This window comes from Notechis scutatus, chromosome 2 (genome assembly GCF_049901735.1).
Source record: "Notechis scutatus isolate UNSWTSFEM ecotype Mainland chromosome 2, rNotScu1.2, whole genome shotgun sequence".
Taxonomy (NCBI): Eukaryota; Metazoa; Chordata; class Lepidosauria; order Squamata; family Elapidae; genus Notechis; species Notechis scutatus.
In genome coordinates, this window is record NC_142010.1 from 267,613,884 (window position 1) to 267,630,550 (window position 16,667).

The following is a 16,667-nucleotide window of genomic DNA, read 5'->3' on the forward strand; positions in this document are numbered from 1 at the left end:
GATTTGCCTACTTTGGTATTAAAAAGAAAGAAATAGAATTTTAATATGCCAATAGAAGAGACTGTTTGTAGCCCTGGGTTGACGTGAGGGGTCCTTGGTGCTCTCTGAGCTTGGCTTATTTTCTTGCAGACGTTTCATGACCAAACTAGGCAACATCATCAGTGCTGGAAGGGAGTGGGGTTCGCTTTCTGTATGCAAGTGCTGGTCGGAGCATTCTTGGTTGTCAAACAATCCAACAGTCAATAGACTAATCAAGAAGAAGACCCCACCATCATCACCCTGGCAGGGCAGGCTGGTCTATATAAACAAGGCGCTACCCCCACTTCCCTTCTAGCACTGATGATGTTACCAATTTGGGTCATGAAACGTCCCCCCAAAAAACCAACCAAGTTCAGGAAACACCAAGGACTTCACAATTTTAAAATGGGCAAATGCTAGTAGAAAGATAATTAGAACAGAACAGAATAGGAATAGAGCTGGCAGGGACCTTGGAGGTCTTCTAGTCCAGCCCACTGCTCAAGCAGGAGAACCTATAGCATTTCAGACTCCATTCAAAATCCAAGAAAGACACCCTTGGACTCCATTGTTATAGAGAGAAAAAACTTTTACTGGAAATCAAGTGGTAGCATCAAAAGGATTCTAGATCTGAGGATTTACGCGCAAAAAAACACATACAAAGTGATGGCAACGTTCCCCCCCACCATAGTTCAAATGGTCCATCCAATCGAAGATGTGTATAAGGTCCTGTGGGGCATCTTCAGGTGGGGGGTGTAGACATCTGGCCGTTGACCTTGGGCTGGTTTGATAAAGACTCGCAGTTGCGCAGTAAGCAAGCAAGTAAGCATAAGCAATAAAGTTTTCCCCAAGTTATACAGTTCATTCTCTAAAGCCTCCAGCACACTTCCCACCCCACAAAGCCCAATTATTTCACCCTCCCCCCCGTTACTATGGCAGCCAAAAAGATAGCGAAAGAAAGGAGTCTTGAAGGCTGACACTGTGGGTACCTGGGCCCTATCAAGATAATGGCGACCCGTTTCATTTTATGTTTTTTATATTGCTCTTCCACCAAAAAGAAAAGGCTGAGAGGAAGCACCACTGAGGGGAAGGACGAAAGGCCCGAGGAGGAGAAGGCCGCCATGGCCGCCATGGCCGGATGCAGTCCAGGAAAGGGAAAGGGCTGAGATACTCTTCTTGGGAGGGAGGGAGGTGAAGGCAGCGCCCCAACCTCTCCGGGGACCTTGAGGAAACGAGCAGGTTTTGCAGAGGCCCAGGGAAGGATTCCCAGGGCTAAATTGGTGTAAATTAGCTTTAGTTGTGTTTCTCGTGATTGTATCTTAATTAAAATGTAATTAGGGTAATGGATATAATTAATATAACTGATGGGGCTATTCTGCATTTTCAAAAGAATTCCCTTCCGCCAGATTAAAAGTTTGTGGTTTGATGGCAGGTTTTGGAAGCCTCCTGGGCACATCAGGGCCTCTGCCTGCAACCAAAGTTTGGGGCAGGTGGAGCCTGTTCCCCCCCTCACACCGGGCTAAGCAGGGCCCTGGCAGAGTCTTCTCGGGGTGCCCAGAGCCTCCCGGAGAGGCCCCGGTAGCCAAGTTCACACCAAGCATTTCCCACGTCTGAGCAATTCTGGGTCCAGATGACCTCTGGGAAGCCCCTCCCTCCCACACACAACAGCAGCCTCCTCCAACTACAGGTGGGCCTTGACTTACAGCACTCCATTCAGCGACCGTTCAAAGTTACAGCATCACTGAAAAAAGGGACTTACGACCATTCTTCACATTTATGACCATTACAGTATCCCGGGGGTCATGTGATCCGAATTCAGACATTTGGCAAATGGGCTCAGACTTACGACGGTGGCAGCGTCCTTGAGAAGGGGGATCTCGTGATCCCCTTTTGCGACCTTCTAACTAGCGAAAGTCAACGGGGAAGCCGGATTCACTTAACCACCAGGTTATGAACTTATCAATTGCAGTGATTCACTTAACAACGGTGACAAGAAAGGTCATAGGACGGGGCAAAACTCACTTAACCAATGTTTCGCTTAGCAACAGAAACCGGGCTCCATTGAGGTCGTAGGTTGAGGACTACCCGTGCAGTGGATTATCCCAGGGCCCCCTGGATTCCCTGCCTCTGCAGCCATGGGAGTTGTAGTCCATCCCGGATGGAGAGCGGAGAGGGTCCTTCGGGGAAGAGATCCAGCCCTCCAGGCAGCCGCTCCCCATCCGCTCCCCTCTCGGGCAACCCCCACAACCTGGGACGGAGGAGGAGGAGGAGGAGGAGGAGGGTGTGTGCGTTGTGCCTGGGGAGATGCTTGGAGTTCTAGGGCTGTTTCTGCTTGGCCTGAGTGGGAAGGATGTCCTGGACAATTCCTACTGGGAGCCCATCCAGCAGGAAGAGGCTTAGGCACACCGACTCTGGCTCCTCGCAGAGGGGAGAACCGATGGAGACGGAGCCTCTAACCAGCCCCCCCATCTGTCCCCCCAGGCCCCTGACCCAAGAGCAGCCCACCCCCACCAGCCCCCCATTGCATCTCAGAAGGAAAGTCTGTAGGGTGGGAATGGTGGGAAAAGTTCCTTTCTAGCGCAAAGGACACCTGTGAAAGGTTCATCCACCAAGCAGAGGCCAAATACGGAGCGGTTGCAGGAACTGGGCCTGGCTGGTCCAGTGAAGAGAAGGACCAGGGTGACAGGATAGCAGCCTTCCAATATTCGAGGGGCTGCCCCAAAGAAGAGGGGGGGGGGGGTCAAGCTCTTCTCCAAAGCCCCAGAGAAGGCAGGTCAACAAGCAACGGATGGAAACTCATCAAGGAGAGAGGCAACCTGGAATTGAGGAGGAATTTCCTGACAGGGAGGACAATGGAACAACTTGCCATTCAGAAACCGTGGCTGCTCCAACACTGGAGGTTTTTAAGAAGAGACTGGACAGCCACTTGTCTGAAATGGTACAAGGTCTCCTACTTGGACAGGGGGTTGGACTAGAAGACCTCCGAGGCCCCTTCCTACCCCGTGATTCTGTTCCAATTACAGATCACCAGAGGATCTCCAGTGGAAACAGAGTTAGAAGCCTGGGAATCAAACTGTTTACCTACAGCAATCACCAAATTTACACTCGGAAAATAAGGATAAAAGGGCACATCAACATCGTACTTAGTACAGATGCATCAAAATCAAAGTGTGATATCAGGTTCCTTGTTAAATATTTCTCTGTGTCTGAACGGGGTTTTTTTGTTTTTGTTTTTTTTGGGGGGGACAACTTTAAAACTCAATTCCTGGAACTTCCCAGCCAGGATGGTCTATTACAGGTAGTCCTCAACTTATGACCACGATGGGGACCAGGGTTTCTGTCCCTAAGTAATGTGGTTGCTATTGTTACGTCAGCTGCCTGTTTTTGCCCTGGTTATGCAAATCCGGCTCCCCCCAACGCCTGTCAGAAGCCAGCTGGGAAGGTCACAGATGACGATCAGATGACCGTGGAAAGCTGCAACCATCATTAATGCAGGCAGGAGAGAGAGGGAGGGAGGGAGGGAGGATGAGAGAGAATAAGAGGGGGGGAGACTATCAGACACCCCCCAGATCTCTTACGGGATGCCTCTCTTGGGTGGAAAGGAAAGAGAGTGAAGAAGCTGCCAATTCTCTCTCTTGAACAGACCCAGGATAAACCCCCCACCCCCCACCCCCAGTGGCCACCCTGCATGACGAAAGCAACGGGGAGCCATTTTGACCCGGGAGGCTTCTCTGCCTGGCACTGCAGGGGCTGCCATTCAAATCTCTCTCTCTCTCTCTCTCTCTCTCTCTCTCTCACACACACACACACACACACACCCCGCAGCCTTTTCTTTGCTGTATCTGTTCCCTTCAGGGCACAAAAGCCCTCTGGAATTCCGCCTGGCAGCCGGGCAAGTTTCTCTGAAAAGCCCCGGTTTGCCCTCCCCCCTCACTGAAAGGCTCCCCCCACAGAGTGTCCTTGGGCCCCTCCGCCCCCTCCCTTTCCCGGGAAGCCTTTCAAGGCAGGCATTTGCCCACAAATAGGCCTGGCCGAAAGTGTGAGGACTAAAGGCCCCACTCCACACCCCAGGAACAGCCCCTCTGCCCCCCCAGCTCCCTCCCTCCCCGCATCCAGGAAGGGGCTGGAACAGAGCTGCTCAAAGCCCCCCCAGGCCCCCCAGGCCTATGATCGCATGTTTAGGGCTGCGAGACAGAGAGCCAGGATGAGCCCCAGGGGCCAAAGGAGAGTTTTCTGGGGGGGAAACAAGGATGCAAATACGGATCACCACAATAAGCAGAAAATAGAAAGACGGGGGTGGGGTGGGGTGACATGATAGCATCTTCCAAATATTTGAGGGGCTGCCCCAAAGAAGAGGCAGTCAAGCTATTCTCCAAAGGCCCCTGAAGGCAGGACAAGAAGCAACGGATGGAAACTTAATCGAGGAGAGAAGCAACCTGGAATTGAGGAGAAAATTTCTTGACACTGAGGACAATTAATTAACCCGTGGAACAGCTGGACTCCAGAAGCTGTGGGTGCTCCATCACTGGGGCAGGGGGTGGGGGTTAAGAAGATATTGTCTAGAATGGTATAGGGTCTCTTGTTCAAGCAAGGGGATGGACTAGAAGACCTCAAGCTCCCTTCCAACTCTGTTACTCTGTTAGCCTGCTTGAAATACTAGGGGACATCCCATGGACCAAACTCCGCAGGAGAAAGGGGGTGCAGGAGGGCTAAAAACCAAAAATACAGTGGAGATGCAATGACCCCCCTCCCCCGTGAGAAACCAAACGGGGGAGGGGCACTTGGGAAGCCCCTGCAGAACCTTTGACTGGTCAAAAGGAAGAAGCGGGGGAGGGGAGGCGGAGAAACTCTCACGGAGACCCTACCTACCAGTAGTCCAGGGCCGCCCAAGGGAAGCTAGGCTGAAACCCGCAGGAGAAACCAGAACCAGCCAAGGGGTCCTTGGGGGAGAGAAGGAAGGAAGGGGTGAGGGTCCTGCTTGGAGACGAGGGCAAGGCGGCAAGGGAAGCCAAACCACTCAAACAGCTGCAAGCAGAGCAACCAAGAGAAGAGAAGGCGGGCAGGGGGCCCAGGGGGCTGCCTTGGAAAGCCCCCCTGCCCTTTTTCTCAGCTGAGAAATCCAGGAAGACGGGCATGGTGAGGGGGGCTGCCCTCACCCTGTCAACGGGCAAGAGAGAGCCAGGGTAACCTCAGGCTGAGCAGCCTGACATCAAGGTTGATCAAGGCGCTGCAGGAGAACAATCAGCGGTTGGCTCCTGCCCATTTTGAAAAGAAAGACCGCCTGGCAGAAATGCCCCGGAATGCATCCACCAGCCCAGCCCGCTCTTCCTTTTCTGGCAGAGTGACCGGTTTAGCCAGCCTCATCTCCAGCAGAGAAGGTGGCAGGAGCCAGGCTGGCCTGCCCCACTCAGCCGACGGAGACGGAGCTGGCGAACAATTGCACAATTGCTCAGGCTGCCCATCCCTGGCTCTGCATGTGGAGGGAAGAGAAGGAAGCCTGGCGGGGCTGTGCCCGAGGCCCTGTGCCACACAGCCTGTGTGTGTGTGTGTGTGTGTGTGTGTGTGCGCGCGTGCGTGCAAATGGACTCCAAGAGAAAATGCTGCCATCCAGATCTGCCCGAGGCTGGGGCATAGCAAAGGATAGTGTCAGCATTCAAGAGGAAGTTGGCAGGCCGGATGATCCCTGGGCAGAAATGGGAAGGATGAATGGAATGGAATGAAGGGGGAGATGGGGGAGGGGAGGAAGAGGAGAAGAAGAGAAGAAAAGAGAAGGAATAGGAGGAGAGGAGAGCTGAGCTGGGGGATTCTGGGAGTTGCCCTGTTTGGCGAGCCCGGCCTTGTGCCACAGACCCTCCCAGGCGTGGCCCACCCAGGCGCATCCCATGCTCGGCCCAGAGGAGGCCGGGCAGGTGGCAAGTGCTGCTCCGGGGCAAGCCTGGGGCGCCTCTGCGGAGGAGCCAAGAGCCCCGGCCCAAAGGCCTGGATGGAGAGGACGAGGGCGGCCTCCGGGGGGGCTTCCCAAATTCGAGCGAAAGGACGCCCGAGGCCGGCAGGGCTGCCCCGTCCGGGGTCCCTTCGGAGGGAGAGGCCCAGGGGGCTCTGGGGGCTGGGCGGGGAGCTGCTGCCCCGTCCCGAGACGCCGGCGGGGCCACCGGAGCAGCGCATCCTCGGCGCAGAGCCAGGCCGGGGGCGGCGGCTGCCGGAAGCCGCTCCGCGCGTGGCGGGATTCTCGGCTGGGCGTCGTGACGGGGGCGCCGCCCGGCGTTGTGTAACTTCCAGCGCCCCCGGAGAGGCTCTGCTGGGCGGGCGGGGGGAGGCCGGGGCCCGGTTGCCAAGCGCCGCCGGTTACTACGGTTACGGTATCTAGGGCGGCAGATTCCACCCCCCCGCGAACCTGCCGGCTCTCCACTCGGCGGGAGGAGCCGGCGGCCCTTGCAGCGGTGGCGCTCCGGGGAGGGTCCCGGGAAGGGGGCCTCTTTCCACCCAGCCCGGAAGGCGGGGGCGGGATGCTCTCCAGGGGAGGGCCAAGGCGAGCTTCCCCTTCAGGCCTTCCAAGGGCGCCGCTTCTGCCGCTCAAGGGCTCTGCTGGATCCCATCCCATGAGGCGGGGGAAGGTGTTGCAAGGGGGGAGGAGGAGCACCTGGGCAGGTGGTCCCCCCTTCTTCAGCCTGGGACTGGCAGGCAACCGGCTCTCTGCAGGAGCCCCACAGTTGGGCTGGTTTTGGCAGGCAGCGTCACTCCCGCTGGCTCTCCTACCTGAGCGGCAGCTGCCAGGTGAGTGGGAGGTGCTGTGATGCCACTCAGCATCTGCCCCACTCTGCAGCCACGTCTGACTTCGCACCTTCGTCCCACACTTGCTTGATTCATATGAAAGGCCTGCCAGCCCCCACACCGCCCTCCCCCCCAAGAAACCCCATCCAGCTGGCCTCGCCCTGCAGGTGTGGGCAGCGGTTTTGCCCCCCCCCATCAGAGCCCTTTGGGGGCTGCCCACCTGAAAAGAAGCCCTGGGGATGCCTCCTCCTCCTCCTCCTCCTCCTCCTCCTGGGACACCCAGGGCCCTTTCAAGGCAGGGGCCCGAGGCAGCTCTTTTCTGCAGGCCCACCCAGGACGTCTCCTGCCCCTCCCTGGACAGGCCAGGTGCTGGAATACCTAGTGGTGGTCAAGCAGAGCCCATTTGGTCTAGTGGTGAAGGCACCGGGCTGGGGAACGGGAGAGCCTGCGTCCCTGTCCCACCTCAGGCAAGAAAACCAGCCAGGTGTCTTTGGACCAACCCCCCAGCCCAACCCAGCCCAACCCATCCCACAGGAGGGTGTTGTTGTTGTGGGGGAAATAGGTGGAGGGAGGATAATGGGGGATAAATGTCTGTATGGAGATTCTCAGTCACTCCGGTCACGGCTGCCTTTTCCAGGAGGCAACTGGACTTCCTGGTTTTTCTCTGAAGATCTTTTGCTCCTCGTCCAAGAAGCTTCTTCCGCTCTGAAGTCCGGTTGGATGTCTTCATTGCGCTGAGTTATTTGTAGAAATAATAAACGGACACAAATAATTAAATAAATTGGGGAGGGAACTGGAGGCAGGACCAACAGCTGCCTTAAGGGTAAACCTGAGGGCATCATCCGTAGGAAAGAGAACCTGTGTGGACTTCAGATGCTCCCTGCGCCCCCCCCCACCCGCGGAGGTCCCTCCTGCAAGGAAGAAATGTCCATCTGGGTTCAGTTCCAAGGGGGGAAGAAAGACACTGGAAACATGGAGGCTGTTTGGAAAGATGGTTTAATGGTGGACAGGATCACGTGCCTTGGGGGAAGAAAGAAGGAAGGAGATGCAGAGGGTCCCTGGGTTTTATACCCTCTGTTGGGATTTGAATTTGAGCCTGTATTCTGATTGGTTGTCAGACTCCCATAGGACCCTGCAGGGGCAACTCGGTAGGCTGTCCTGAGTCCCAGGCTTGGTTGAGCCTTGCTGGGTGATGATGTAATGAAAGGGCTTTGAGAAATTCCTATCATAACTCTACCTGGAGTAGATCTTTGTTATGTAAAATAGGCTGGCCTAGGCCAGAGTAATGGCCCATTAGCAAAGTGGGGGGGGGGGCGCTGAGTTTCTGCCTCTTTGGTGAGTTTCTGGTTATGAGTTTCTTTTTAGGGGAAATATTCTGCCTTTTTCATATTTCCTAGGCTATTTCATTTTTCTGGGAGACGGGTGGGTGCTAACTTCCTACAGAAGCTTTGATGTTGGTGACAGCAAACTCATGACAGCAGAGAAGCTCCCCATCAGCTGATAGGACTGAGGACTCCCTGAGATCCCCGTTTGGATACAGCAACAGGGTGCATTTTGGAAAGAGGCCCACAGGAGCTACGCACCCCATGGCAAGACGTGGTGGAGAGTGCGGCTGGAGGAAACTTCACCAGTAAGAAAGGGGCTTGAATCAGGCGATTTCAGCAATCCCCAAATTTGATTGGGTGATCACCAAATTTCAAGTCACCAAATTTGATTTTCTAACAAAGTTAGAAAACTGCTAGAAGTGTATATAAATGGTTGGCATATAAACCCCTGATAGGGGATCTGAACACCTGTGGACTTCAACTCCCAGAATCGTCCTGCCAGCCAAGGTTGGAGATCCCCTGTGCTGGACAAAGGATTCAAGATCTGGATGGTCAGTCTGGCTTCCAGGCCTGAAGAAGAGCCTAAGACTGGTGGAAGAGGCATTTTACCACGTCATCTGTGGGATTGAATTTATTTATTTATTTAAGAACATTTATATGGGCGCTGAACTCACTCTTGGTGACTTAAGCTCAAAACCTAATACAAAACAAGAAGCAATCAGCCCCATGGGTGCCCATATAAATATATTAAACCATCAATATTGGTCTATATAGAACAAGCCAGAGCTTACAAGGCAGCGAAGTGATGGTCGAATGCATTGGTGCAACACGCCAAGATAACGGCTGAACCACAAACTCCTCCAACCCACCTGAGCCCAGCCGCACATGGGGTGCAAACCCTGCAATTTCTTCATAATCTTGTGGCTTGAACCTTTGGGGGGCCTTTCAGCTGAGTCCATCCAAGGACCAGGGTGGAGGGCTTTCAATTGCCCTGCCTGGGCCGCTTTTCCTCCCCCCCTCCCCCACAAGCCAGGTGCCCAAATGGGGCTTGGGGTCAAAACCAGGAGGGGCAGAAAGCTCGGAGTCTGGAATGGCAAAGGGGGCTTGGGGAGTGGTGAGCCTCTCTCCCTTCTGATCAACTTCGGCATCCATGAAAGTGAAACTGTTAGGGGAGACCGTCCGGTTTGGGGTCTAAAGGGAGAAGCTTTGCCATGAACTGAACTGGGCACCTTGGATTACAGATTAACAGAGTTGGAAGGGACCTGGTAGGTCATCCAGTCCAACCCCCACCCACCCAGCAGGCCCTACACCATTTCTGACAGATGGCAGCCAGGCCAGCCTCTTCTTGAAAGGTTCCAGGGATGAAGCTCCTGTGGGCGCCCCGAGTTCCTTCAGCAAACAGCCGGTGGGAGAGGGGATGAGAGGGGATGGGGGGGGCAGCCACCTCAGCTCCCCTCCTGCCCAGATCCCAGGGAGGAGGGAGGGCAGGAAGCGGCTTCAGGTGGGGTGGGGGACGCTGCCTTTGGTCCCCAGCCTGCCTCTCTCCCCAGGCAGAACCACCAGCTTGCGTCTCTCTCCCCCCACCCCGCCTTGGTTCCCTGCCACGCACGGCTTTCGTCAGCCGTGGGCAGAGCCGCGCGGGGGCAGCGCCTGCCGCGCTCTTGCTGCGCACAGAAGAGGCGTCTGGCGGGCTCGCTTTCCCTGCAAAGCCGGGGGCTGAGCGACGGCAGCGGCGGGGGAAGGCACGCGGCTCCCCGCCTGTCTGGGGCCCAGATGGCCGAGCAGCTGGCTGAGAGCTGGTGTGACGTCCCGGAAGGCTTTCATCACTCCGCGGTGCCCCTAGGAAGGTCCCTCCCCCACCCCAAAAAAGGACAATGGGTTACGCGCTAGAGAAGGGCACTCTGCCCATGCTCAGAGGTCCTCTTGCCTGGAGGGATGCTGAGTGAAGGAAGCCCCAGAGCCAACGCAGGAGCGGGACGGGGGCTTGTCCCCTGCCCACAAAGCAGCTTCCAATTGGGGGAGGAGGGGAAGCCTCTTTCCTGCACTGGGGGTGGGGTGCAGACAAGGGTTGGTGGGGCTGCTCACTTGTGCCAGGGAGGAAATAGAAGGGGGCAGAGGGAGCCCCCAGTCAGGGGCAGCCAGGGGCAAGCCCAGGAGGGGGGGCGGGAGGGGGTCTCCGCTGTGACTCAGCCTCTCCCGGCTGACCTGGTTGGAGGCCGTGGGAGGTGCAAAGGAGGCGGTGCAATCCACACAATCGCAACTCCAGACCGGCCCTGGCGGGGGAGGGAGCTGCCAAGGGAGTGGCTGGTGGTGCTGGAAGGAAAGGAGGGGGGGGGCTCAGAGGGGGCTCCGAGTGTTGGGGCAGCAATAGAAGCCCAGGGACCCAGACGGGGGGGGGGAGTCTGTGCCAGTCCAAAATGAGGGGCGCCAAGGTGATGGGGTTGAAAATTAAAACCCACCCCTCTCCTAGAGAAATGGGATATACTTGAAAAGGCAGAATATTTCCCCTAAAAAGAAAAGTAGAAGCTCAGAGAGGCAGAAACTCAGCCCCCCCCTTTCCTAATGGACCATTACTCTGGCCTAGGCCAGTCTATTTTACATAACAAAGACCTACTCCAGGTAGAGCTATGATAGGAATTGCCCAAAGCCCTTTCATTACATCATCACCCAGCAAGGCTCAACCAAGCCTGGGACTCAGGACAGCCTACCGAGTTGCCTCTGCAGGGTCCTATGGGAGTCTGACAACCAATCAGAATACAAGCTCCAATTCAAATCCCAACAGAGGCTATAAAACCCAGGGACCCTCTGCATCTCCTTCCTTCTTTCTTCCCCCAAGGCATGCGGTCCTGTCCACCATTAAACCATCTTTCCAAATGGCCTCCATGTTTCCAGTGTCCTTTTCCCCCTTGGAACTGAACCCAGATGGACGTTTCTTCCAACATGGGAACATGGCACAGCCCCCTCCTTGCAGACCAGGAAGGGGGATTTGGTCCTGGGCGAGGGGCTCCCTTGGCCCCTGGGGTTGGAGCAAGAGAGGCTTTCCTGTGGGCACCAGAGCTGGGCAGCCTGCCAGCCAGGGATTTGCCCCTTCCGTCAGGGCCCCTCTGAGACTAACCTGATTCGGGGTCACGTTGCTGAGAGGCCCCATCAGACAGAAGAAGCCACCAGAACCATCTGGGAAGAGTCTGAGCAGGAGGCATTCTGATCGCCAGTCCACTTCCTTGCAAGAACCCCTGGGAATTCCGGGGGACATCAGGCCTCCCCACTTTCTGCACTGCAGAGATGCTAAGCTCGCCCCCTCTTCACCCCTCCCTCCTGCAGGGCTTAAACTGGAGATTCCATTCCAAGGAGGGAGGGAGGGAGGAGAGAGGAGGAGGAACAGAAGAAAGCAGAAAGACGAGGGAGAAGAGGGAGGGAGGGAGGGAGGGAGGAGGAATCTCCACTCTGCCACTTTCTACAGTGCAAGGACTCTAAGCTGCCACCCCCCCCTTAACCCCTCCCTCCAGTCTAGCTGGAGATTCCATTACCAAGGATCTCCCCTGCACAAAAAGGGGAGGGGGGATCATACCCAGCAGGCCTTCTCCCCCAGAGGAGTGCGATCCCCCCCATCCTCCAACATGAGGGGGCTTTCACTGGGATTGGGGCTGGGCAAGAAATAAACGCATCACAACTGAAAACAGAAGGGGGCACCCTGGGCCGGCCATGGGGCAGGTGGGGCTCCCCCCCCCACACGAGAGGGCCAGCCTGGGGTGCAGGATTGTGGCTCCAAACGTCTTTCAGCTAGTGCAACCACAGGGCTGCTTGTGCCAGGGTGATCTGGAGAGGGTGCTGTTTTTTTTTGGGTGGGGGGTGATGTTACATTGTTTTGGGGAAAGTTGGGGTACAGCAGTATTTTGGGAGAATGTTTCTTGATGAAGCTTCTTCCGTTCTCTTCTTGGGTGTGAAGCGAAACATTTTCAGAGGAAAAACCTAAGAAAGAAAGTCTTGTTGCCTTTTGGAAAAGCACAAAGTGTGAAGGCCTACCAGCCCCGCCCTTCCTGTGCCATGGAATCATTCCCCCCAACCCCAGACCCCGCTTGCACCCGGCGCTGGACAAAGGAGCCTCGCCCTTCCCTCCCCCCCAAGCAAAGAAGTCCACAGTACCCCTCCTGCAAGGGGGAGGGGCTGCCCCTCCTCGAGTGCCCACAGAAGGACCCCTATTGCTGCGAGGGCTTTGCTCCCCCGCGGTGTCTTTTGCAGGGCAGCCGGCGAGGGGTTCCTTCTCCGGGGCTTCCGTCAGCTGCAAGGGAGCCGCTGGTGCCAAGGGGCTGGCGAGGCGGGAGAGTTTCGGGCGAAGCCAGCCTGCCCCCTCCCCAGCTGGGGGTCCGCGGGTGCCGCCCCCAGGCAGGGCCGGTCAAGCTCTCCCGGGAGCGAAGCGCTTCGCCTTTAAGCCCCGCGAGCGGCTCTCCGGCACCTGAATCCCATCTCCGGCCGTCGCAGCTGGGGCTCCTTAAGATCCGCCGGCCGGCCCTGCCCCCCTTCCGCCTCGGCCGCGATGGAGCCCCTGCGGGGTCTGGCGGGCCAGGTGTGGGCCCTGCGCCGCTCCCTCCGCCTGCTCCTGGGGCTGCTGGTGCCCTGCCTGCTCCTGCTGCTCCTGCTCAGCGCGCTGCTCCTCCTGCGCTGGCGCCTCTGCCGGAGGGTGGGGGCCGCCACGGGCCCCTCCACGCCCCCCCGCGGCCTCCCGGAGACCCCCAAGGCTGCCGTGCTCAGGCACAGTCCGGGCGGCGGGATGGCCCGGCGGCAGCTCGCGCAGACCGGGGGTGCAGCCCCGACGGGCCCCGGGCGCCCTGTTGCGGGAGGAGGGCGGCCGCGTCCTACCTGCCCGCATCCAGTCCCCGTTTGCTCGGGCCGGAGAGAGGGCGCCGTCCGCGGCCGGTTCCTCCACCGACTTGGAAAAGCACCTCGTCTTGGTGCCCCCAACACTCTTGTCACCTCCTCCGGCACTGGGGTGAGTAGGGGGCGAACCCTGGGGACCCTCTTGCCTGCCTCTCCCTGCGAGCCGCAGCTTCCCAGCCAGTCTCCGGCCTGCTTTGCTGGGGGCGGGGGGTCGAAGCTCCCACTTAAACGAGGGCTTTGCTTCCCCCTCCAACTTCGGGGTCCGAGCTCCCTGATGGGGCAATGAGCTAATCCAGCTGGAAGCATTGAGCCAGCCCCAAATGCTGCCCCCTCCCCGCTCCTTCAGGGCGGGGCAGCTCAGGATGGAAAAGGCTGGAAGGGGTGGAATTGGTGCCAGGTTGGCCTGGCCAAAAGGATCCTGGTGAGAGTTGGGAACAGATCCCCGGAGATTCCTGGCAACCCCCTCCCTCCCCTCTCTGCAGCGAGTCTTCTCCAGCTGCCACACCAGCACCCAGAGGAAGCCCCGTAGCTGCAGCAGCAGGGTGGCACTGGGCGCCCATTCCAGCACGGGGCCTTTTGAGTTTGGCAGCAGCATCCGGCCCGGGGACAGGAGGACCCACCTCAACTCTGCCAACTTCACGGCCTCGCAAGGGCCCGGCCTCGACTCGGACTTTGGTGCCAGTGCTGGTGAGTGGGGCCAAGAGGGGCCGAAATGATGAGCGGCTCCTGGTGGGTTGGAGCTCTTGGCCCCCCCAGAGCGTCAAAGGCAGCAGACGAGTTGGGAAGGAGTCTTGGGGGGGACGGAGGGCTGCAAGGCCACATGCCCAGAGGAGGCCCCTCCTGGAGGAGACGGCTGTGTTGCGCCGGAGGTGACTCGAGTGCCTCCTTTCCCAGGGATTTCAGGGAGCCTGGAGGGACAGGCAGAGGGAAAGGAGCTCCAGAGCAAGGCAGCCCTGGGACAGGGAAAGTGGGGGCCACAAGGCAGAAGCCCCCCCCCCCCCAGCCTTGGTCTTCTCCTGTGCCCAGGAATAATGAGTGTATATGCTGGTGGGGCTTCAACAGCTAGTGGCTGAGCAACCTGGGGACCTGCCCCAGTCCACCTTCCACCCTGCAGGTCACTCCCCTGCCTGGGGTGGGGAAAGGATCAGGTGGCCCCAAGGAACAAGGCCGCACATTCCATTTTGCAGCTACTAAGATTGTTGGATGAGCAGGCACAAAAATGGCCAGAGAAGGGATTGAAGCCTGGGAAACGGCCCCTCTTTGGTCAACAGGAATGTTGATTTACCCCCAGCCTATCAAGTCCTCCTTCTGACAAAGCCCTTGTGCCAACTTATCATCTGGGAAAAAGACCCACAAGGCACCTCGACTTCATTGGCCTCTGCCAGGCCAGAGAGGCAGCAAGAGGCATGGCAGAGGTTGATCGTGCAATCGGTGTCCAGAAAGAGGTCCTGAGTGGCCAGGGTTGGCCATGGCTGGTCTATTTGGTTCCTTTAAAGGCAAAATAGACCCATGGTTTACATACACAACCCTTTTTGAACTAAGTTGAGCACATTGTGAAGACCAAGTCAATGTCTCAACCTAGTTGACTTTAAGATGGGTGAACAACAACTCCCAGAATTCTGGGAGGAGTTGAGTTGTTCACCCATCTTAAAGTCGACGAGGTTGAGAAATACTAGCTTAGAAGGTTGGCTGATGGTTTGATGGGGCTATCAGCCCAGCTGCCATGGTTGGAAGGACCTCCTTGACTTTCTTCCCCAAGACCGTTCCAAGGCCTTTGAGCTGCAGTGACCACAACCTGCTCTTCTGAGCTAGTAATTCTTCTGACATTTCGAAGGCGGACGCCTTCCTCGGCTACAGCTGAAGAACGTGATTGCTTCTGACACCAAACCTCCTTAAGCTCCTGACAGATCTACCAACACTCAACCAGATCGTCTTCCGCTAAGGGGGGTGATTAATGAAGAGCGATGAGACATAAGGAGGGTGGGATTTTTTAATAGCATTTCTGTAGTACTCGACTCTGCCAACAAATACGTAATCTGGGTATGAGACACCGAGTACAGAAAAGGCTCCCTTTCTGCCTCCTGGGGCACCCTTGGATTCTTCTTCCAGCCCGCCAGCTGAGCGGAAAAGTGAGAGCTAAAACAAGGGAGACTCGGAGGGGCAACTGGCCATGTTTTCCCCCTTCTTTCCTCCTCTCGCCAAGGTCTCCCTTGGGCTCCTTTCTGTATTTCTCTCCTCGTAGTTCTGCACACCTCCCCCGCACATCGCTAGCATGGTGTGCCACATAAAGGTTTCCTATTTAGGCGATAACGTAGAATCACCTAGGTTGATATATAACGAGAGTCCTGGCAGGATCTCTTGATAACGTGGCTGCTTTTCTCCCTCTCTCTCCCTCCCTCCAGGCGTTTCTGTCCGGATCCTGTCAACCGACAGCGAAGGGAGCCCCAACACACCCGTTGTGCATCGCCAGCAAGCCGACCCCTTTGAGTGGGACTACTACGACCCCAGCTACAAGAGGAAAGCTCGGCTCCATTGTTCCCTGCCTCCCATCTGCAGCAAGCAGTACTGGCTGTAACCCAATCCACAAGTCCTCTGGGCCGGCCGTGCTTTGTGTGCGGAAGAGAGGCGGCTTGTTGGGATTCATTGTGAGGAATGATTTTTTAGTTCTGTCTTTCTCTCTCTCTCTGGCTTGCACTCGGCTTTATTGGGAGAGAATTCCTGTTTCAGTTGAACGTCTCTCCCACGGAACATTTTCACAGCACCAAAAAGCTTCACTTACACTTATCTGCACTTTGTACACCAGGGGTGTCCAACTTTGGCGACTTTAAGACTTGTAGTCTTATGCTGGCTGGGGAATTCTGGGAGTTGAAGTCCACAAGTCTTAAAGTCGCCAAGATTGGACACCCCTGCTTTACACCGCACTTCTGTGCCCAAACACAAACATTTTCAGCATCCCCACTTCATCCGTCCTTTCAAGCACCAGGCCCACACTGACACTCAGCTAGGTAGCAGTGGACAAAAAACTTCCATTAGAATTCGCCAGCCATCTAATCTCAATAAATGAAGTGATTAATACCCTCACCAGGGACGGAGACATGCGGAAAGGGACGGGTCAACCTCACGGGGGCTCATTCTGCACATCAGCACAAACCACCTAAGCATCGGGTGTGAAGAGAGAGACCCAGATACAAACCCCGAGGGCAGCACGTGATGCCTGATTTTATATTGTGTTTATTAAAGATACTGAACTTTTTCTCTCCTGGTTCTTTTTAAATGTGCATGAAAGCAGAGCTATGTGTGCCTAAGTGTTCCTGGGCGTCCCTAAGACACCTGGCCACAAAATAGCCATGTTATGTTAATACAAAGGGGGATGCATTAAGGGGGAATGCAATAAGGATGCAAGAATGAAACTGGCAATGCCAGAATCCAAGGATTGTTCAGAAAATAGGAGAGAGACCTGAACCTCCTAATTTCTTGAACTGTCAAATTTGTATGTCTTAGTGTGGGCTTCTCCCAATAGATTGGCTAAATTGATACCACCATTTTCAAACCTGGTGTCAATTTTAGGTTCAAAGGGAAGGAGCGTGATCTTTAAAAGCAGGCCATCAAATAATAAAGAAATGCTGAGCACATAACATTGCAGGTGGTTCAGATACTCGAAAGATGAACGGCTACTGAGCA

General features: G+C 56.3%; 1 protein-coding gene across 1 annotated transcript; it reads left to right on the top strand.

The window, feature by feature from the left end:
• The first annotated feature begins 12,307 nt into the window (after positions 1-12,307).
• LOC148132637 (protein huluwa-like) lies at positions 12,308-16,220 on the top strand. Its single transcript, XM_087954112.1, has 3 exons — positions 12,308-13,098; positions 13,469-13,673; positions 15,389-16,220. Exons 1-3 carry the CDS (start codon positions 12,646-12,648, stop codon positions 15,559-15,561), a joined length of 831 nt encoding a protein of 276 aa, XP_087810238.1. The 5' UTR covers positions 12,308-12,645; the 3' UTR covers positions 15,562-16,220.
• Positions 16,221-16,667: the final 447 nt, after the last annotated feature.

What these genes read in the sequence shown, in the direction of transcription:
- LOC148132637 (XM_087954112.1), top strand. Translation starts at nt 12,646, where the DNA reads ATGGAGCCCCTGCGGGGTCTGGCGGGCCAGGTGTGGGCCCTGCGCCGC. An exon ending in TCACCTCCTCCGGCACTGGG is followed by an intron (nt 13,099 to 13,468) that starts GTGAGTAGGGGG and finishes CCCTCTCTGCAG; the next exon opens with CGAGTCTTCTCCAGCTGCCA. An exon ending in GGACTTTGGTGCCAGTGCTG is followed by an intron (nt 13,674 to 15,388) that starts GTGAGTGGGGCC and finishes CCCTCCCTCCAG; the next exon opens with GCGTTTCTGTCCGGATCCTG.